Raw genomic sequence first — 23624 nt, 5'->3', positions numbered from 1 at the left:
AAAATCCCAAGGGAGCCCCTTGTTTTATCCAGATGACTAGTGACCAACTGGACAAGACTCGGTGATGGTAAATTGAAGGCTTTCACACTTTAAAACTCAAGTGGCACAGTGGCAAAGCTATTAATGCCCATTTTCCTATTCCATTTCCTTTCTCCATGTATATTCAGACATTGGTCCATTTCCGTAGCTTCAGTCAGATGGAAACAGTATATAATTAGAGATTTCATTCTCAATCTCATTTCCATTAGTGAGTCAGAGAAATTAAACAAAACTTCTCTACCTTAAAGACTCTCAAGTACCATGAAGGAGAGCTTGGATTAGAGGCAGAGCCAGAAGGAACAATAATGAGGTGCTTTTGGCCTATATATGAGCTAACCTCTTACCTGCCACCCCCACTGTATCGTCAGAGTGGGAGATGAGCTGGCCAGAGCCTGTTACTGCTAAACCAAATTGTCTTAAAACCCCATTCAGATGTTGCTGAGGAGAGCAGTGAGGAAAACGGAAGGGTCAGCAGTTTGGTGTATCTAAAAGGTCAAGTTTAATAAGGCGTTTCCCTCCCTGAAAGCTCATGCTTGTAGAGAAAGAATACCAGACCATAAAGCTGGCATGGGCAGAAAGAAAGACCTGTAGTAGCTGTCTTCAAATTTTCTTTAAAACACAGTAACATGCTAATTCAAGCCTCATTAGCTTTCCAATTTTTTTGTTGTCTAAAATTACTTCAAAAGAAAGTAAAACACATACATGAATAGGACCTAGGTCACACCACATACTGCCTGTGATTAGAGACATGTTCCTCAAATCACTGTATTGATGCTCCTTCTAACAGTAGTGCCCACAAAGCACAAAGATCCAGACTGGATTTTCTAAAGGATACACTCAAAATCTTGCCAAAATGAAAGAGAAAAACCTTTCAACTAGATCATATATTGCCAGAGGTGATGATGAAGATCAACCTGGTGATCCATTATCTATAGTCATGTTGATTATTGCTAGATATAAAGATTATTTGTCAAAAACTTTTACAGCATCATATTCCAATCAATATAAGTTTAACTACATTAATGTTATTTATTTCCTTTTCACAATGGTAAATTATTCCAAGGTTATTTCTTTCTTGGAACAATCTTCTACCCATCTATCATATATTTGATCTAGTCAAAGCTTACTGTAGTCAGCTGAATAAAGACCCCCAAAGATATCAGATCCTAATCTTTGGAATCTGTAAATGTTATCTTATTTGAGAAAAGGGTCTTCGCAGATATGATTAAAAATCTTGAGTTGAAGAGATTATACTAGATTATTCTAAATCCATCATAAATATTCTCATAAGAGACAGACAAAAAAAGCAAAGTTAGACACACAGAGGAGACAATGATGTGAAGATGGAGGCAGAGAGTAGAGTGATGTGGTCGCAAACAAAAGAAATATTGGCAGCCACCGGAAGCTGAAAGAGGTAAGGAACAGATTCTCCCCTAGAGCTTCTGGAGGGAGTGCAGCCCTGTTGATACCTTGATTTTGGCCCAGTGATACCGATTTTGGATTTTTGGCCTCCAAAACTGTGAAAGAATAAATTTCTGTTGTTTTAAAACACAACCAAGTTGGTAGTAATTTATTATAGCAACTACAGGAAACTCATACAATATTTTTTCAAATTACACAGACAAGAGGAGAAAAAGGAGGTAAATTTTCTTTTTCCACTGTCTTGTTAGTAAATATATGTACTTATTTAATATTTAAAATTATTTTTTAAATGTTGGTTGTCTCCAGATGGCTCCTACATCCATAAGGAGCCCCTGTGGTGACTTTGTATAGATGTGGCATTTGATTAATGTTAATGGCATGAATAAACAAAGTTGAAAATAATGGCTCACCTTGTGATACCTATTTCTGGCCAAGTAGCCTCGCAAATAAGACTGAAGAGCAACAGTGGCAGCTCGTTTAACCTTGTACCTCCTTCGGACTATGAACATACGCCAGTACTTCTGAAGGACGGTTGCTGCCTGGGTTCTGCGCAGGAACTTAGCATAGCTGGCCAAAGAAAAGAGTGGTGCACTTGTCGGTCATCAGAAAAACCCAGGGATATATTTTTTAGAGATTTAAAGCACTAATATCTTTGTCATAATAAGTAGTACTTTCATGTTACTATTCTAATAACGTACTTGTTAAATCAACGTTTATATTTCTTATATTTGTATAGCAATTCATAGTTCCCCAAAATAATTCTGCATCCATTATCTTATTTGAGCCTTCCCTAACCCTGAAAAGTAGGATGCCCCATATTACCTGATTTTATGATAAAGAGAGTGAAACTCATAAAGGTTCATTCTTTCTAGGACAACGCTCATTATCCCAGGCTATGTCTCCATTACACAGCAGACCAGCTGTGCGTAGAAACCCCACACTTACTTATCACCAGCTTCTTACATCCATTCATTGCTAATGTGTGATATTTTTTGAAATCTGTTTGGACATAAAGTCTTTATCATTAATTCATTTCTACTGATATTTCTAAATTAAAATTTTTCTAATAGGTAATCACACTGAAGTGTAGTTCTATAAAGCCCTTCTCAGTTAATTGCTTCTGAAAGCTCCTCAATGGAATCATTGTTAGGTAGCTCATGTTCATGACTGTTTTAGTTCACAGATGATTTCTTCAAACCCATATAAAAGTATAAAAAATAAAAATTACTGAGGACATGAATACACAGTAATTTATAATTTTTGAGAATGAACCTAAATCACTCGAAAGGGTGAATGAAATTTTATTCTAATTAACTATCTTATGAGTTAATTTGTTATTCCTTGAATCTAAGAAGAGGTGAGGCATTGCCTTCTCAGGTAAGATGACCACCCACAACTGTCCTAGGTTGGGCAATGAGTCAGATGGAACCTCTAATCTTAGGAGCCATGAGCCACAGAGCACTGATCCCCAGGAGACCTACCATCGGGCCTGGTATCCTCGCACGTATCTCTGCACGGTGATGGCCGCTGTCCGCATGCGCAGGTACTTCTTCCGCAGCAGCCACCCGCGGATTGTCTTCTGAATCCGGATGCAGGCCGCCCTCAGCTTGTCTGCCCTCAGCTTTTCTAGGTAGGCCACTTGGCCAGCACGAAAAAAGATCTTTGTTTTACCAAACTGGTATTTATCCTTGTCCTGTTTTTGGAAGAAATTGTATATTCAGAAATAGAAATAATGATCACATAAATAAAATCTTAAAAGAGAAAAAATATGCCTAAAAGCAGAATCAGTAAAAGGATGAATCTATAAGCTAAAAGTTGGGCTACATCATGATTAACTAATGGAGCCAGATTTTTTTATCCTATGCAAGGTGAGCAAATAGAAGGGATTTTAAGGAAAACTGCAGTTTAATAAGAATTATTTTCCAGAATTATTCTACCTGGAATTATTATCTGAGGCCAAAAACTTGGTTCTGGGTTATAAACAGCTATTATTTGCTTGTTTGTTTTTTAAATATCTCAAGGAAATGGAGATGCTGACACTCCCTCTGACTGACCCAGGCTGTAAGGATTACATCGGGCTGTATGCTCCATGAGAAAAGCTGAAGGGACAAAAACACCAGTATAAAGAATAAGGCAGGAAGTTACGCAGAGAAAGTAAATATTAAAAACAAAAAAACCTTTGCATATTCATATTAAGAGTTAAGTTTGTCATTATGTCTTGACTTTATCAACAGTATCTGAAAATAAACAAATAAAACCCTATAAACGTGTTTAAAATCCTTGTACAAATTTCAAAATTCCTTTAATAAAAATATAATCATCTATGTTTATAGATGATTATATTTTTACTTTTGATTATAAGTAAAGCTCATTTACTTTTGATTATAAGCAGAGTGGAGCAAACATAGATGTGTGTGCAATATTTGATCTACTGAATTCTGATCCACCTTATCTAGAAACATACAAGTTATTAACCATTCTCGTATCAAAAGAAGAGCGGAATTTATAATCACTATTGTGATCTGAAATTGTGAAAACAGAAAATTACTTTTCAGTGTACGCAGATATCTCGTACCCTGTACATGAAACTGGAAAACCAGAAATCTTTACATATATCTACAAAATCAAAAAGTTACTTCAATTTTAATCAATAAAATTTACATAGGGAGCCTAGCTGGACATATAAAAGAGCTAGAAAGTAGCTCCCTCTCCTCCCTGTCCCATCTCAGCTTCACTCCACTCCATACCATCCCTGCACTCTACCTTGTACCTCTGCCCCGCAAACCCCAAACCAGGGACCTGAAGTGGTCTGGGGAAGGAGGTCAGGGCAGAACCTTCCCTACTTTCTTCTCTATATTCCCATCTGAACCCAAGTTAGAAAGGAGTTGGGCCAAACCAAAAAAGCACCAGATTCTTTTACACATTTCTAAGAAAGTGGTCTTAGCAATTTCAAAGAAAAAAACGTTATTATTATGAAGGAATATTACATTTAGTTAATAGCTAGTAATTATGACTAACTACCTCAGAATGAGGTAATCCATCCAAACTAGTGTCAAACATGTGAAGCTGTTGTGAATCTTAAATTCTCCACAACCTAGATCGGCGGTTCTCTAAGTGTAGTCCTCAGACCAGCATCAGCATCACCTGGGAACTTGTTAGAAACCTAAGTTGTCAAGTTGTCGGGCTCATCTCAGGCCTACTGAATCAGAAATTCAGGGGGTGGGGCCCAGCAATGTGTGTTTTAACAAGCCCTCCAGGTGACTCTGATGCATTCTAAAGTTAGAGAACTCCTTAGTTTGGAATGCAAGACTCCAAACACCAACTTAGGCTTCCTAAATGTTTTCCTAGTGTCCCATACACCAATCTCATACTGAAAAGAAACTACTTTACTGTTTTCTGAGCAAACTCTATGCTTTCCTACTTCTTCATAACATGCTCCCTATTAGAATATTCTCTTTCCACTTTTATACAATCTTACCTATTCTTGAGGGCCCGATTCAAAACACACATATTCCATGAAGTTGTTCTTCTTTCCCATTGCAGATGCGGCTTTGCCTTATTCTGATTTCTTGTCTCACTCACTCAGCATTTGATAGACACTAAGGTATATTATACTTATCTTTAAAATGCATTAATTTCCAAGATAGACTATGTTACCTGAGGACAAGACCAATTTTTTTCTTAATCACACAGCATCTGGCCTGGTCTCTTCCATAGGTAAGTACTAGGTAAATTTTTATTGATAATGATAAAACTCTAAAAAGAACGTGTCCCTAGTCTGTGTCTAGGCATCACTATCCTGTTTCCTGATAGTGAATTATCATCCTCACTAGTCAGTCCTGGCATCCTAAATACGGTGGGCCTCAACCTCCAAGACAGTGTGCTCCTCTATCCTCTCGTCCTTATACAATCTGGATTAGTAGTATTTGGAGGCTTGCAGGGCTTTCAAAGGTTATAATCACAAGGCCTTTGGCCATAACTGGCTCAGATAAAGATAAGTGAAAATCTTTCCTACCAGTATCAGTTTCTCTAATACATTCTTGCATGTTTGCTTTCTGTCACTCAGCACATCCTTTTGCTTCATTAGGACACGGTAGCGGCTGAAAAATTCTTGGTAAGTCCACCTAGAAAAGGAAACTCATGTTAGCTTATTTAAAGAACTGGGAACCTCTCCCATTAGGATCATTCACATCTGAAAAATGCCAAGCTCACCGTGAGGGGAAACCTGCTGCACTGATGCGAATGGTTTCCAGGACACCGCAGGCTCTCAGTTGCTGCACCGCCCTCTTCTCATCAAACCTACGTATAAGAATGAAAATCATTAATACACAAAGAAACCTGGCGAGAGCCACAAATTTCCGGAGATTAAATTCTTCTGTAAAGAGCCAAATGAATAAATTAGAAAAGAAAGTATTCAAAGGTTGGGACAGTGATCAAAATGGTAAACTCCATGGGAGAGTGGGGAGGAGACAATTAGCAGTAAAAATAAAGAACCATAAATATTATCTATTGTTCATACCACAAATTTATAAGAAATGACACTGAGCATATTTTCAAAAACTCAAATTTCCTCTGTACTTTGCACATACATTACATGGCTTGGCCTCACTAGCCATTCTCATAATTCTTTAGCTCACCACACATAGCTCCGCTGGAATAAAGACTGGCCAGCTCTGGAGATTTCTCTAACAAGAAGAACAAATTAAATATGCTCTCTTCAGTTATTTCTTTTAAAAATTATTGGTGTTCTAAAAACTATTCAATTCGGTGTGTATATACTAAGCATTTATAGTGTCCACATAAATGAAAAATATTTGTTTTGTATTATATCTTGTATATTTTATGTTTATTTCACTCTAGAAAAATGGCATCATAATGTTAAATTGATCCTAAAAGAGGAAGTGGTAAGATCTGTCTCCTGCTGGGTGATCACTGCTCTTTCTCTCCCAGCTAAGCTCTAAGAGAGCCCTCCAAGCCTCTGCTGTGCTATCTTCTCAAGAGTTCTATTGGTGGTGGGATATGGGTTTGGCCGATGAGAAGTAACAGCCTCTAGGGCTGTCCAAGAGAGAGGCGCAGGGTGTGGCACCATCTTCCTGCTTCCCATTTCCTCCAGAAAGGGCTTCTTGGCAACGAGAAGGATATAAGTCTTTCAGAACTGCCCTGCAGTCTAAGGCAAAAGTCTTCAGAGGCCAAGATTGGCAAGGGTGTAGGGAAACGAGTACTCATACACAGTAGAGTGAGAGAAAGCACCCACAGTTTATTAAGATAAAAGCAGATACAAAACAGCAATTACAGCATGAGCCCCTCCCTTTAATTAGTGTCTCTTTCCCTCACTTCCCCACTTCCCATACATACAACAGGGTAGGAAGAAATATTGGCCAGTTAATACCAATTATCTCTCTGGATATAATGAATCATTTTTCATTTATTTTCTTACTATTTTGTATTTCCTGAAAATATAAATTGAAGAGGTTCCCAGTTCTTAAATACAGTGTATATGCATTACTTTTTAAATTACAGAAGTATTTCTGTTTTGAAAACAACAACAACAACAACAAAAAACTCTTTCCCTTCATAGATGGTATTTGATGTAGGACAAGATATTTGGTAAAAGAAGACATTCTCTGATGGTTTCAACAGATGAACAGCAGCAGGGATAACTTTGAGCCTTCGTCAAAGCAGCCTTATCCCACCCAGCTCTGGTTTTTACTAATGTCCAAATTGACAAAAGCTCCAAAAGATCTTGAACTGAAGTAAATTTAAAATAGACAATAAAACTAGGAATGGTTGGTTAACTTCAACTTTTAAATCTTCAGAAGGCCAATCGTTAATTTGTTCTCACATTCTAAAAAGAGAACAAAACTGAAAAAAGTGCAGCCAAAACAATCTGGAGAAAGAACAAAGCTGGAGGCATCATGCTCCCTGATTTCAAACACTATTACAAAACTATAGTAATTAAAACAGTATGGTATTGGCATAAAAACAGACACATGGATCAATGGAACAGAAGAGAGGGCCCAAAAACAAACCCACAAATACACACTCAATTAATTTATGACAAAGGAGCCAAGTATATAATAGGGAAAGGACAGTCTCTTCAATAAACGGTGTTGGGAAAACTGGACCACTATCTTATACCATACACAAAAATTAACTCAAAATAAATTAAAGACTCGATCCTAAGACCTAAAACCATAAAATTCCTCGAAGAAAACACCGGTGGTAAGGTCTCTGGTGATGATTTTTTAAAAATCTGGAACCAAAAGTAAAAGAAACAAAAGCAAAAGTAAACAAGGGGGATTACTTCAAACTGAAAAGCTTCTGCACAGCAAAAGAAACCATCAACAAAACAAAAGACGACCTACTGAATGGGGAAAATATTTACAAATCATGTATCCAATAAGAGGTTAATACTAAAGTATATAAAGAGCTTATACAACTTTAATAGCAAAAAAAATCTGATTTAAAAAATGGGCAAAAGATCTGAATATACATTTTTTCAAAGAAGACATGCAGGTGGCCAACAAGTACTTGAAAAGATGCTCAATATCATTAATCATCAGGGAAATGCAAATCAAAACCACAATGAGATATAACCTCACACCTGTTAGAACGGCTATTACTCAAAAGACAAGAAAGAACAAGTGTTGGTGAGGATGTGAAGAAAAGAGAACCTTTGTACACTGTTGGTGGGAATGTAAATTGGTGCAGCCACTATGGAAAACAGTATGAAGATTCCTCAAAAAATTAAAAATAGAACTACCATATGATCCAGTAATTCTCCTTCTAGGTATTTATCCAAAGAAAACAAAAACACTAACTCAAAAGAGATCATATGGTATTTGGAACAGCAAATACCATATGATCTCTTATATGGCAAATGTAAAAACAAAACAAAATAACACACACACACACAGACACACAAAATCCAAACTCACAGATACAGAAAACTGATTGGTGGTTGCCAGAGGTAGGGGTGGAGTGAGGGGATGGGAGAAATGGGTAACGGGGGTCAAAGGTAAAAAGAAAAATTTGAAAAAACTCTAATAACTAGTTGTGTCCCTCTATAAGACATGAAGATTTACCCAAATATTTTTTCTTTCTATTGGTTTGGTAATCCTTGTGAGATATGGACACTTTTAAATTCAGTAGATGAGAAACACTTACGTGAATGGGAACTTGAAGTCATTAGGCTTAATACAGCGCACGTAGTGAGGGGTAGTGGCATTGAGGGTCTCCATAAGCAGGTGAAGGGAGTTTCGGAACTGCATGAGAAAGAGTAAAAAGGGGCATCAACATTTTGTCAAAATCAAAGATGATGTAAAACAATTTAAAATTTTCTTCTAATCACAGTAGTAGAGATGACCTGGCTACCTATGAACTTGACCCACCCTCAGAAGGGGAGCTGCTACTATACAAGAAGCCTAGGGTTTTAGGTTATAATTTGCTTAAATTCTACCATTTACATGCTTACTCTGCTAAATATACATTCACTCTCTCCCATCCCTTTTCCTTACCCACCCTCCTTTTTTTATAGACTTTATTTTCTTAAAGCAATTGCACGGTGACAACAAAATTGAAGAGAAGATACAGGAATTTCTCATACATCCCCTGCCCTCACACAGGCTCAGCCTCCTCTATTATCAACATCCCTCACCAGAGTGAGACATTTGTTACCACTGATGAACCTCCACTGACACATCATTTTCAGGCAAAGTCCACCATTTACATTAGAGTTCACTTTTCCCGCCTCCCTTTTAATACAGGTTTCTGTAGCTTTCTGTTGTGAACTCAGAATTTTGACTAAAAATATAACCTTGTTTTAAGAATATTAAGGTCATTTAATCATTACAGTGGGAGTTTTGCTCTAAGATACTGAAAAAAGTAGCAGACGACTTAAAAGAGTATAGGAAATATGTGGGAGAATGGGAGGCACAGCTAGAGAGGGGTTACCATTAGAAATATGGGACTGGAGGCTATGGACCCACGTCAGGCCCTTCTTTCTGTCTGCGCTAGGCACAGGGTCCCATGCACAAGAAAACAAGCTAACTGGTGCTCAGCTTCCCATCCGAAGCCCCTGCCCATTGTTCAGGCACTAAGCATGTGTATAATGTTTCCCACTCCCCACAGAGCATAAGACATCAAAGCAAGGGGAGGGTCTGTTCCCACTCTAAAGGAGCTGATGCTCTGTACAAATCCAGAGAGGAAACAACCTGAGAACAAAACAAAGGCAGCAGTGGACTGTGAGGGAGGTACGCAGTGGATGAATTAAGATATAGAGAAAACTATTTTGGGAAAGGCTTAAGCAGAGTCATGGGTCTAAAGCTACGTCGAGGGGAGTAGGTGAGGATGGTGTTACATGTTCTCACACTGAAAGATCTAGTCTCTCTCCTCTCACCTGAAGATCCTACCTGGGAGGCTGATGGGGGAAGACCTGAGGCTTCAGATGAGCCAGAGAGGAAGAAGCACAGCAGGGGCTTCCCTGAACTCACCTGGTGCCCCACAGTTTTCTTGTGCTCTTTGGCTGTCTGGCCTGGTCGGCCTTTTGTGGCCTTCGAAGGCATGCGGGTGAGGGGTGTGCGCCCTGAAGAGGTGGCTGAGGTTGGACTGATGGCCTTCTCATCATCTTGAAATAATTCTGGTAGCATCTTAAACTGAGTCAGAAACAATAAAAGGAAATTAAACTCTAAACCCAAACTCAAATGTAAACCTTTACAGAAACATTATGAAGATCTGTAATCCATAGTGATTTCCTTAAGTAAACCCTTTCAGAGTCACATTCCAGAAGTAATCAATATCTGTGTTGGAAGCCAAAAAATATGAGAGGAAGGTGACATAAATGTTACAAAAATATAGGTGGAAAAATGCAATAATTCTACAAGTATGTTTGGGGGAAATAAAATCAAAACTACCCCACTAAAACTTGAAATCTTAATCCGTAGGAATTGGCCACTCTAAACATATTACTGGTTTTGAACTACAATGATTTTATGAGCAAAATACTAATTGAAAGTCCTATCTTATTACCTCAATTCCATGAAATGTTTTATCACCATGTTTCATTTGTTTGCCCACTAATTCAAATGGTGAGCAATTGCTAAAAAAAAATCATGAAAATCTCAGCAGGAAGGGTGTCATGAACTAGTTCTATAGTATTATAAGTTTAAAAAATAATTATGAATTAATAATAATTTTTAGAAAATAATTTGGATTACAGGGGGAAATAAGTAAAAGACCCTGTCCTTATCCTGTAAGCTTTCATATTTGTTTTCAACTTGATTGCATAATTCCTATAAATTTTGTGTTCTACAAGGTTAGCAATATGAAAAAATATTAATGGTATTCGATGGAGTTGCAATTCATGCATGTGCTCCCTGATATTAGATGTGGCAACATAAGGTTTCTTTATGGTGAAAAAATATAAATTAAGATACCTTCTGTTAAGTTTATAATACCTTAATTCCTATTCAAGTTGTAAATCTGGCTAGAGGCCGCAAAATTAGAAAAAAAAAAATACAACACACATACACTAAACACAACTCTCTACTGTATTACCACAAAACTAATTCTATTCAAAACATACAACGCAAATATTAAACTTCTAAAATTAGTACTTCTAAAAGAACAAATCAAAACTAGTTTACACTTGCTTCCTATGAGGAGCAAAGAAATTAAAATATAAAGTTCATATCCTCCAGTTGGGTTTCTGCTGACTGGAAGCAAGGGAACCCTTTAAGCTATGTAAATCACAGATCATTCCCGTTCCAGCTATGACAATGCTACACAGACTGGCAGTCACTCCAAATGATTCCTCAGAATGCATAGCTACCTTCTGATAATTAAGCTGATAACTTAGAAAAAGTGAAGTCAGAATAAAGACACAACTGCTTGTGGGTTTCTGGGGAATGAGAACCTGTGAATGTTCTAAGCTTAATTACTTAGAGTCTAATCCTAGAATTTCATTGTTTTCATCACTACTGTTTCAACAAAATTATTTATAATCTTTAACTGAATAATACTCAAGGACTGGCACTGAGAGAATTTTCTCTTATATCCAATCTTTAAAGTTAAAAAGCATTAATACTCAGTGCCAATGAGGATAAGTGAAAAAGTGACTTTTTCTACAGACAGCTAGTCTCATTATTTTCTGAGTGTAAAAACTGGAATTTGGTCTTTATATGATCTTTCTATTATCAAAATAATTGAAAGTAAAAGTTTTATTAAAAAAAAGAGTCAAAATGTTCATATAATATTCCACTGACATTAAAAGGATTGTTTTAGAATAAACCAGAAAAATAAAAAGTGCCAGTCAGTAATCTAGAAGAATTCACATGAATATTTTGTTTTTTACTGAATATCTGCATATTTATTTTGCTAAATTAAGTAACTAGCTTCCTAGTTTGCTCCCTGTAGAATAAAAGCGAGCTGTGCTTCCCTCACCATCTTTTTCTGATGAAAGTCAAAGAGTGGAGGTTGGAATCAAGATAATAATCAATCTAATGTCACTATCATAGTTTTTTGCCATCTGGAATATTCTTTTTCACTAGAAAGCAGTGTTTCTAGTATCTATGCCTAGGAAAAATAATTTCAAAGTGCTCTGGGCTACACCTGAAGCTGCACTCAATGATCCAGAGATCAATCTCCACCTGGATGTAGTGCATAAGGCCATGTTTCTATTGTATCCCTTCAAAGTGACATAGCAAAAATACTATTTTCTTTCATAGACGCTCACAAAAGCAAAAGAATCTAGAACTGCTGTGGAGGTGATAATTTGACATAAAACTGAAAGACAACATTGCATAGTGGTTAAGAACACAAACACTGAGCCAGACAGCCTAGGTTTTAATTTGGTTTGAAGACTCATTAATTACAAAGTTACTGTGCCTCATGTCCCTTATCTGTAAAATGGGCACAGTATTGATAATATGACCTCACGATAGGGATTAGATGAGGTAACATTTGTAAGACATTTAGAACAGGACCTAATGCACAGTGTCATATATCTGATAAGTTAAAAACTAACAATAAAGCTGATTTTGTTAGAAAAATCATTATTGTTAAAAAGCTAATGTTTAAGTAATTAACATTTTATTGAATATGTCCTGATTGGAGAAAACCATATACTTGGTTACCTTGCTTGATTTAAGAACTTTAATTTGTTCTTCAAAAACAGTGTCTTTATTCTTTTCCAGAAAGCCTTCACACTGGTACTCCACCTGAAAACACACGGAAAAATCTCCTTAGCTAATAAAACTTTTGAATAGGTATTATAATCATCAACAAAAAATTTGTTAGGCTTAGGCTCTATGACTGGCTCTCAGCTAAATGGTATCATTAGTTTTATTCTAAGAAACAAGAAACTTGGTAAGAAGTGTGTTAACTCCATATTGTTTTTTTCCTAGGGAACAGTGGTAGTGCTGATTAACTGTGGTCTAAGAGATCCTCTCAAGTCAGGGTAAGCAGTCTCATATGAAGTTGATTCTCTTCTCCCTTGCTGGCAGCTCCTCCAAGGCTGATGCTATGTATCTCCTTCTAACCTAGTTCACCACTCAGCAGGGGTAAATCTCCTTTTGTGAAAGAAGAGATTAAAGTGGGAGAGAGGAATAGGAGGAACATATGGCTCTCTGACAGAGAGAAAGTAGAAGAGCTGATGATGGGTGGAGGTGGAGGCTGGTAAATATTGTATGATTTTGTAAGTGGACCTTGTTGAGAATATACTATTCCTGCTTCCAAAACTCCAGAGATTTCTGCCATCAACCACTGAAGGAGCTTCCACCCCATATCATAAAGCCCTCAGGTGGCCCTAAAGTCATTCCAAGGTTTCGAGCCATGATTAAAGTGGAGTCAGAAGGCTCTCAAATCTTGTAGGAGACCCTGGGAAGCTTACCTCAAAGCCTACCCTACAATTTCCTTAAAATATAAGTTAGCGTCATGGCTCCTGATTTTCTCAGTAGACTGTTGAATTTATGGAGCAGCAAGTCTGCCTGCCTTGTTATTAGGCAGTGAATCAATCACAGAGTGTGACAATTTCTGTTCTGAAACTCTTGGGGTCAGCTATGCTTTAGAACTCAGAGTTTTTCAGCAAAGTCTGAGGCCGCAATCTGTGGTCAAACACATGAACGTTTCTACATTGAAATATGTAAATATCCAGCCTAACTAGGATAAAGACTATAAATAACCTCATGTTAGTTTAGGTCAGAGATCAGGTTTAGCTACCATATGAATTATGAAAAGACTTTTGGTTTTCATAATTTCTTGGATTTCAAAATTACAGATAGAGGATTGTAGATCCATATTTATTTTATAATACATTTCCATTTAGGTTAAAGGAATAGAAAAACAAGCAGCCAACAAAGAAGATTAGTTTTCCTATAAAGTCTTAAGAATGTAAACTTCAGCAAAGAAAAAATGATACCTCTTGACTACTGATTCTTTTCCATTTTGAATTTAAGTATTCAAAAGGAAAAAAAAATAAAGCTTCCTTACTTTGTCAGCAAAATGTTGGATGATGAAAGCTTTGTTTGATAGACGGGGCTTTTCAAAGAGTGCACATTTGTTCAAATGTGTGTTGTACAATTTTTGGGCCCAAGTGTCATCTGTACCTTTAGGCATCTACATTCAATGGGAAAGAAAGAAAGAAAACAAGATACATATTGTTATCAGACTCACATCAACCTAACAATTTTGATATTAAATTTAGGAACTCGTTCTTTCCACTTTTCTCTCTTAGGGGCCAAAAATCAATTACTGATGAAGAGTAATGACTGAGACTTTCCCATGGGTGATTCGGCCCAATCTCTGGACAACTCAATCTGCCTATAACCATAACCATCAAATAAATATTCGATTTCCTTTTAAAACAATAAAAGCCTCACAAATGAAAGACGAAGTATCATGACTATCATGTATTTTTAAAAACTTGTTAAATAAAGGTAACATGTACACATAGTGAAATATTTACGTAATTCAGAAAGGTGTAAAATAAAGAGTAGTCTTCCTTCGCCACTTCCACCAACTTCTTTAGCTTTCTGTCTCTAAAAGCATGTATAGGAATAGGATTATTCTATTCTAAACTCATTGCATTTTTTCTTCTTCTTAATAATAGCATTCTTGTATTTATGGCCACTAGGTTACTAATGATTTTTTGTTATTATGGAAACTGCCACAATGACTTCTTAGATATTATTGCAAGTATATACATAGGGTAAACTCCCAGCAGTTCCACTGTTGAGTCAAAAGGTATATGTATTTACAATTTTGATAAATATTGTCAAATTTCCTCTAAAATATGTTATACTAATCTGAGCCCTTCATCAATAGTAGATGTGCAATGAATATTCATTTGGTAGTATCAAATGAAAGGTATTATCAAATTTAAACTCACTTATGCTGCTTTTCACCTGAAGCAGTATCCCATTTTTGCTTTGGTTTGCATTTTATTTAATTTTGAGTGAGGCTGAACACTTTTTCATTACATGCATTCTTAATTTTGTAGAAAATCTGTATACTTTGAAGGACCATAATCCTATGTTTAACTTACAACTAATGGCATTAAACTAAAGAGAAATTATGAGAAAAAAGAGGTTAGCAGTAAAGCTGAGGATCTCATATATTTTCCACATGCTGCATCTTCAAATATTAAAGCTAAAACTCCCTTCCTACAATAAATATCAGTAATAAAGAACAACTAGTCAAATTTTAAACTATGGCTATTTGGAATTATCATTCAAAATATCTTTTGTATAATTTCTTGCATTTCTTTAACAATATCATACTACTGAACAAAAAATACTAAATATATCGATTAACAAAAGTGGCTAAAATTGCTAGTAGTTGTATCTAATGTGAAACCTTCACATAACTTACAATCAGCTGAAAAGAGAAGGGAAATTCTCCTAGTTTCATTTGGATTTAAAGCCCTTTTGGTCTAGTGACTCTTCAGAATGGAAGTTAGAGTGACCCCCACAGTGGTATTTCATGGTATACTATGAATCTCTGCTTAAACCCACTTACCTTCTGACCTTGATATATCTGTTCTGACAGACTAAGTACATCAGAAAATCAGACTTACTTTGCATTCCTCATCCAGCAAATCCAGAATGCCCAGTTTTGATTCTATAAGATTAATGCAAGGTTGATTATCATAAAAATCTATGAGAGTCCATGGAATTTGTTCCTTCATATATTCCTCTTGTTCTAATTTGAAGACATGCTGAAATAAAAAAAGAAAATGAGTGGCATTACTGGATCATTATTATAAATGATGTTAATCAAGAAAAAATGTTTATATAAAACACTCTAGGAAGATACCAACATAACTTGAGACAGTCCACAGCTTCCAGCAACAATATCATGTGAGAAACATGATTCACACACAGAACAATAAAAGAAAGCAAATAAAAACCACATACAGTAAAACCTGTATAGGGTTCTTGGTAAACAAGTAAATCTTAGATATGTTAATATTTTAAATAGCTGATAAATGTGCAGTTTTTTCAATTTTTTGATGTGTATACATCCAAACTGCGTTATATATTTTTTTGGCCTCTTAAATTATTGTACAGTGCTGTTACAACATGAGCACAGAAATGTTTTAGCTGGCCCTTGAACAATTAGCAGAGCAGATGCCCTGCAAACTACTGAACCATGCTGAGTGATGCTTACAGCAAAACAAAGTAATCTTTTTACAGGGGTCCCCAACCCCTGGACTGGTACCAGTCTGTGGCCTGTTGGAAACGGGGCCACATAGCATGAGGTGAGCAGCGGGAGAGTGAGTGAAGCTTCATCTGTATGTGCAGCTGCTCCCCAGCACTAGCATCACTGCCTCAGCTCCACCTCAGACCATCAGGCATTAGATTCTCATAGGTGCACCGGTCCTTGGTGCCAAAAATGTTGGGGACTGCTTAAGACTTAAGGAATTGTGGTGTTGAAGTTCATGTGCTTCAGAATTAGATAACAGTTGGTCTTTTGTGTCTGCCTTGATTATTCTCCACAGTCAGGGATCCTACAGCTCACTTTTTCAATTCTACATTCAATTCTGCAAGCAGCTGCAGCCATTACCAATTCATTGCTATTTCTGCTAAATGCCTCACCATTGCTTCTGATCTCCATTTACTAGTTTAAGCAAAAATATGTATGGACTGTCTACTATGTGCCAGTCACTAAACACCATTAACAAAATAGATGTGAGCTATGCCCTCATGGAGTTTGGAAACTAGTAGGAGAAACAGACAGAAATCAAATAATCACAGAAATATAATTACAAATGTAATAATGTTAGAGAGGAAAATAATGCGAGCTATGAGAGCAAGAGTCCTCGTCAGTTTGGATATAGGGCGGTGAGGGAAGGCTTCTCTCAGGAAGGGCTGTGTAACCTGAGCTCTGTATTTGAACAGAAGTTAAGTTAGTCCAGGTGAGAAAGGCAAGCCCACCTCTGCTGCAGCTCCTGCTTCAGGCCACCCAGCCAATGCAGCCCACCCAGTCTCTGCAGATGCTAATGACCTCTACTTGTTAGTTCTTGGGGGTTTCTTTCTTTTACTTGTCTCCTTTGTCTTCCTTGGTTCTCTCACACATCTTGTTACTTTTACGGGAAGATCAGCCCTCTGTGGCTATGATCAGACAACACATATTAGGACCCAAAATCCCATGAAACTTAGGTGTCACCAAGACTTCTGATACTCTCCTCAATCATCTGAAACTTTCCCACTTTATTCTATACTTATTATAATGCCACTCTTGACTCATTTGCAGCATTTATAGTCTAACCAGCTGCAATAAGCTTTAGTCAAAAATAAAGGTCAACTGTATGAATATTTATGTAATGCTAATTAAAAAACAAATTTCTTCTGTTCTTTTGATTAAAGAGAAGGCAAATATGGCACCATGTATCAGTAGGATGACCTGACTGATGGCATCAATATTTTCTAAAACAAAGAGCCCGTTGTTTTTTTTTTTAATTCATTAATTTATATGTAGTCTCCACACTGACAACAGAAACACTGCTCCAGACTTTAAATAGGGCTTGTTTCTCACATACCTCTCTATTTCTAAGTTTAAAAGTCCATGGGGCCTCAAAAATTTTGTATGCTCAACTGTCAAAAGGACAAGGTGGGTATGAGGTTCAATATGACAAGATCCTTCGTCAATACGATAATGCCCCCAAGCACTAAATATGTCAATCACCATATTTCTCATGCCCACTGTCCCACCCACAGCCCCTGATGAGGAAGCAGCCTGAAGCAGCCAACTTCTTTACTGTGAGACCCCATGTTCCCAGTCATAGCTGGCTAGACCAAGTGTGGGTACCTGAGAGCACTCTATTGCCAGAGACCTCTAATGAAAAAATGAACTGGGTTAATCAGATTCTCTTTCTTGGATGTAAGAATTGGGAAACAGGCAATTAACAGCTGAAGCTGAAAGAAGCCAAGAAGAATGGGAGGTAAACAAAATAAGAAAATGGAAGTAGCACTGCCACCACTGCTGGGTTCACAGCAAGTTTGAAATGTGTGAGGAAGCAGAAACCTTTAGGTAAAGAAAATATGTACAGAATAGAAGGATAGAATATGTTAATAACAGGGAGTGGAGCAGTTGCACAGAGAAAAGCCAATATACATAATGCAGGTGTGTGTGTGTGTGTGTGTGTGTGTGTGTGTGTGTGTGAGTGGATAGAGAGAGGGATTAAGGGAGGGAAGGAGGAAGGGAAGGTGACAGAAAGAGGAAAAAAGAAAGAAAAAGAAGAGAATCAGAAACATATTCTGAGACCTTAGACCTTTGAGAAATAGACAAAGTAGCCAGTCCCTAATGAGGTAGTGTTGGTTTCCTATACTTTGAGTCACCTTGTGATAAAATATACTGGAAAAGAGCAGTAGCATTGATTAAAGTATTAAGAAACCCTGAAAAAACCTTGAGAAAAGATAATGCTCAATTTAGTTTCTGAAAGGATTTTATTAATGTTCCCTATGCAGAGATGAAACTACAGCCGTTACATTCTTATAGAAATAGTCATAAGCCTAAGGTTTTAAGATCACCTCTATGTCATTTTACTGTGTAAATAGCTTAATCTGCTAAATAAAGATGGTCTAAATTTTTATCAAAGTATATGCAATATTTAAAAAAAAATCAGTCTAAAGGTTTTATGATGACAAGCAATAATCCCTTGCTCCATCTCGCCCCAACACTAGTCTCAATCTCTAGAGGCAACCATTTTTAACAACCTTAGCTATTTCTTCTGATGTTTACCTTTAAAGAATATGTTTATCAGCTATTTTTTGATTTATTCATTTGAAATATTATATATTGATTTCTTGATAAGATAGATGAGTCTAAGTTCACATACACCACCTCTCTCTGCTCCTTTTCTACCCACCTGAAATTATCTTTAGATCTTCTTTTGGTTTTATGAATTTTGTAAATGAAAATATCTTTAAACTTCTATTTTTTTTTTTATCAGCAACAGACTATATCTCGTCTTCTCTCTTTGTAAGATGAGGATATTTATTAAGGGTTCTTTTCCTGTCCTTCAGCTCTCTTCTTTTCCATGTACCTTCCAATTCCTATGGGTCAATCATTTTTAAAATCTTCTTTCATCAATACTAATAACCACCCCTAACTTGCACTTAGAACTGTGCCTGGTATATTGAGCACTTTACGTATCTTAACTCATCTAATCTATATAACTATATGCAGTAAGTACCTTTATATGCTCATTATAAGTATGAGGAGACTAAGGCCAGGAAGGTCAATTAACTTGCCCTGAATATTCAATGCAGAGTAGAATTCTAACCCAAGCCATCCACCTCGGGGTCTGTACTCTTCGCTACAGTCTGGAATCCCCCATTTATTTTTAAACGCCTACAGCACCTGGTATTCCTAGGTGGTCTCCCATCCATGTACTAACCAGGCCCGACCCTGCTTAGCTTCTGAGATCAGACAAGATCGAGCACATTCAGGGTGGCATGGCCATAGACTGGAACCCCTCATTTTTAATTGCCTCCAAGTCCTCCAACACCATGCTAATGCTCTAAGATATTTGATATTACTACAGAGCTACTCTCAAAATATTCCCATCGCCACTGTCTTGGTGAATCCCTCAAACATATGTTCTGATTTTTCATTCTGACATCTTGTTAATACAAATAAGAGTTAAAATAGCCAAACTCCACATATAATTAGCCTCAGGAACAACAAACTGAAGGATCTCCCTGGACTCATACTCCTATGCAACTACATAACACACTTCCTGCTTCCCTCATTCAATTTATTTGAACCAAATTTTCACTACTTTTATACAGCAATCCAAGAATGACCTTGAATCCCAGCTGGACCATAAACATTTTCCCAACATTGCATTATTTATTAGTCATAAGTTCCTCAGTAGTTTAGCTGTTCTAAACCTCAAATAATTGTAGCACATATTTCATTTCAGGAACCGGACTTTAAATGCAGAATAGGAGTTCAAGAGAATAATTTATAACAGAATATTATTCAAGAAAGAAAATTCTTACCATATTGAATTGTTGCTGTAGTTTTTCATTTGCATAATTTATGCAAAACTGTTCAAAACTATTTATCTCGAATGTTTCAAATCTGTAAAACCAAAAAATAATACGGGAAGAGGAGAAAAGGGAATAGATAGCTTTTCTAAAATATTCAAAATGTGCAATTCTCTAACACTGTGGAAAGAAAGAAATGGGAAATTCTCTAACACTGTGAAACTTTCTTTCCACATCAGTGAAGATAAGGGTTTTTAAGTCAGTAACATGGTATATGTACCCAACAGAGACATCTGCCAAATGGCAGGGAGATTTCTTATGGGCTCTAGCTGCTGAGTTTTTGAAGTGGGAAACACTCAGAATTATGGAAAAGCCATTGCTCTTGTCCATGTACAGACTCATGGTGTTTACATACACATAGAAGGGAACTAGAAATAGAGATCTTAGAGGTTCTTTTGAAAAACCGAACCAGACAATGAAAAGCACAAATATATAGAAAGGGTTTTAACAGTTAAAGAAGGTTACTCAGAGAAGGCAAACTAGCAAATGAAACTAGACTTTTAGAAATTCTCTTCTAATTTTCTCTTCTCCTTACCAGTAGGAGACAGAATCAAATACTCACGTACTTTCTTTCCAGAAAATCTCTAGAAAGAAATGCTCTCTGGCAGACCGTTTCGGTAAGAAAGCCAAATATATTTACCCATAAATGTCCAGCACACCAATAAAAGAGTGCTGTTTGACAGCAGAATGGAGAGCCTGATTGACATGATCTACAATCCAGTTAAAGAGCTTGGCATAGATGTGCTTGGCCAAAGCATCACGGGCATTTGTGGCCTGCAGCTTAGAGATGGGCTTGATGTATGTCTCTGCCGCAGTAGCCAGCTTCCTATGGCAGAGCCAGTGACACATCTCCTCATAGTCCACGCCCATGAGGTCACAGAAGATGCTGAGAGGTTCATGCTTAGGCTGCCAAAAGAGATTGGGTTATTTCCTATGATTAGATCAATCAAATAAGAATTTATTGAAAACTACTAACAAAGTGATAACAAATAAAACCCAGCAATTTCTTTGTTATAAAAAACACCAAGACTGCTGAAAGCTGAGCAGTGATAATAATCACAATCATCCATTAAACCAGCATCTAGGCAGCCTTTTGCAATCTCTTCTAGAACTCATTTTGAAAATTACCTCTTCCTTTGTCTCTTCATAGTATTTGTTTCTCTCTTGAGGCACATTCATTCAGTCAGTCAATCAGAAAATCAGTCAGCCTGTCAATAAATATTTACTGAGTACCTATTATATGCCAGGAAACAAAAACAGACATGGTCCCTATCCTCCTAGAACTTATAGTCCTAGGGGAAATAAATACTAATCAAATGATTGTTTCATAAAGTGTAAAATTACTACAAAGGAGGACACTATACTAAGAGTCTATATGAAATGAGCGTGTCCTATTGAAGGAGGCAGAAGACAGTTGCCTTGAGACATGAAGTTGAGATCTGAAGGAGAAGGGGTTAGCTCAGTGAAAGGGGGAGGAAAGGGTCCTCCAAGCTGAGGGAATGGCTGATGTAAAAATCCTGCGGTGGGAGGGCTAACAGCAACATGAAGGACTAAAACTGAGTAAGAGAGAAGATTAATGAGATGAAGCCAGAGAGACAGGCAGAGGCTATACCATGGCTGGATTTTATCCTGAGAGCTATGGGAGGACAATGAAGAGTTTTAAACGGATAACTTGATAGTTAATTGTGTGACTTCTTACATTAGAATCTCTTTAATCACATTTTATCCCCTACAATGTCTTATAAGGGCCCTACATGAGTAAGTATTCAATAAATAGTTTTTAAATTTAATCCATGTTAGTGTATTATATTTTCAACATCTTCACTCACATGTTTCAATTGAATCTGATAACATTCCTGGAGAATAGGCAGGGTGAATACTATCATAGCTTGCCAAAAATAAAATAGCCAATTTATGTCAGAGTTGTCATTAGAATCTGGGTCTCCTGACACATTCATCCTTGACCCTTTTCACTGAAGCAGTCCCTTCTTTCTTTCATCTCCCCTCCCCCTAAGCGATTATTTCAGATACGAATCAGCACTATTGTTCAACTTCCTTAAATAAACAGCTTATTTCATTCATATATACCAATGTATATTCACATATGTATATGAATGATTTGACATCATTTAGAAGTGGATCAGTACTCTAAATAGTCTATTTGAATAGTGTTACCAAATTGTTTTATTTAATCATGGTTCAAATTTTCTGTAACTTCACTAATTTTTGAACTTCTTCACCTACCAATAATTTAAAGAAGTCAATAATCTCCCATTATGATAGATTTCTCTGTCCCTTCTTGTGGTTTCTGTTGATTTTTGCTTTATATTTTTTGAGGCTATGTCATTAAGTACATCCGACTTTAGAACTATCACATTTTCCTGGTGAATAAATCTCTTTCATTTCATATTGATTTATCTATCTCTAGTGCTGTTTTTGGCCTCAAAGTCTATTTTGTCCTGTATTAATACAGTTCTGCCAGTTTTTTTTTCTAGCTATAATGGTGTGTCTTTTTTAAACCTTTTATATTCAAACTTTCTGCATCCTTATGTTTAGGAATGCTTCTTTCAAAAGTATATGCCTGAATTCTTAAACCCATCTGACAATCCATTTTAAGTGAAACATGAGTCCATTTGTAATTATTTTGTGCCTTTAGTTGTCACACATTTTCTAAAATTTTCTCTCCCTTTCTTGATATATCTGAATTATGTTTGTCAGTCCATTTTCCTCTCTATTAGTTTGAAAGTTATAATTTGTTTCTATTTTTATAAAAGCATTAACTTATATTAGTTAATTTAATGTAATTGAATAACACTAACTCCAAAAACCCCATCCTAAACCTAGGTTTTGTTTCTTTAAATAATTTTTTATTTTTCATTTACAGCTGACACACAATATTATATTAGTTTCAGGTGTGAAACATAGTGATTGTTCATTTATATAACTTCCGATGTGATCATCCTGATAAATCTAGTTATTATAATATTATTGACTATATTCTCTATGCTGTACCTTACATCCCCATGACTATTTTGTAATTACCAATTTTTACTTCTTCATCCATCCATCCTCCCATATGGCAACCATCAAAGTGCGCTCTGTATCTATGAGTTTGTTTCTGTTTGTTCATGTTGTTCTTTAGATTCCTTGTATAAGTGAAATGATATAGCATTTGTCTTCTCTGTCTGACCTTTACTTGGCACAATACCCTCTAGGTCCATCATTCTGTTGCAGATGGCAAGATTTTATTCTTTTTACGGCTGAGTAATATTGCGTTGCACATACATACCACCTCTTCTTTATCCAGTCATCCACTTCGATGGACACCCAGGTTGCCTCCATATCTTGGCTATTGTAAATAATGCTGCAATGAATGTATAGAGTCACATGTCCCTTTAGAGTAGTATTTTGGGTTTCTTTGGATACATATCCAGAAGTAGGATTACTGGGCCCTTCTTTGTCTCTTGTTCTAGCCTTTGTTTTAAAGTCTGCTTTGTCTGGTGTAAGTATTGCTAACCCAACTTTTCTTGTCTTGTTTTCATTTCCATTTTCATGAAATATCTTTTTCCATCCCTTTACTTTCAGTCTGTGTGTCTTTCGATCTGAAGTGAG

General features: G+C 36.6%; 1 protein-coding gene and 1 pseudogene across 10 annotated transcripts in view; both read right to left on the bottom strand.

The window, feature by feature from the left end:
• MYO5A (myosin VA) overlaps positions 1 to 23624 on the bottom strand; it is a 157087-nt gene that overhangs the window by 53806 nt on the left and 79657 nt on the right. For all 10 annotated transcript variants that reach the window (XM_039889014.1, XM_039889012.1, XM_039889015.1 and 7 more), the window contains exons 10-20: positions 20653 to 20918; positions 19965 to 20046; positions 15533 to 15673; positions 13948 to 14073; positions 12594 to 12677; positions 9954 to 10115; positions 8629 to 8726; positions 5674 to 5760; positions 5477 to 5585; positions 2943 to 3154; positions 1872 to 2028 (exon numbers count right to left, since the gene is read on the bottom strand). In XM_039889014.1, the coding sequence (XP_039744948.1) occupies positions 1872 to 2028; positions 2943 to 3154; positions 5477 to 5585; positions 5674 to 5760; positions 8629 to 8726; positions 9954 to 10115; positions 12594 to 12677; positions 13948 to 14073; positions 15533 to 15673; positions 19965 to 20046; positions 20653 to 20918 (1524 nt within the window). The remainder of the gene's footprint in view (positions 1 to 1871; positions 2029 to 2942; positions 3155 to 5476; positions 5586 to 5673; positions 5761 to 8628; positions 8727 to 9953; positions 10116 to 12593; positions 12678 to 13947; positions 14074 to 15532; positions 15674 to 19964; positions 20047 to 20652; positions 20919 to 23624) is intronic.
• Positions 19309 to 19427, bottom strand: LOC120623138 (uncharacterized; annotated as a pseudogene).

The sequence above is a fragment of the Pteropus medius genome, unplaced genomic scaffold, assembly GCF_902729225.1.
Source record: "Pteropus medius unplaced genomic scaffold, Ma_sr-lr_union100, whole genome shotgun sequence".
NCBI lineage: Eukaryota > Metazoa > Chordata > Mammalia > Chiroptera > Pteropodidae > Pteropus > Pteropus medius.
The sequence above is the reverse complement of the archived record's forward strand: the minus strand, read 5'-3'. Positions and strand labels throughout refer to the sequence as shown.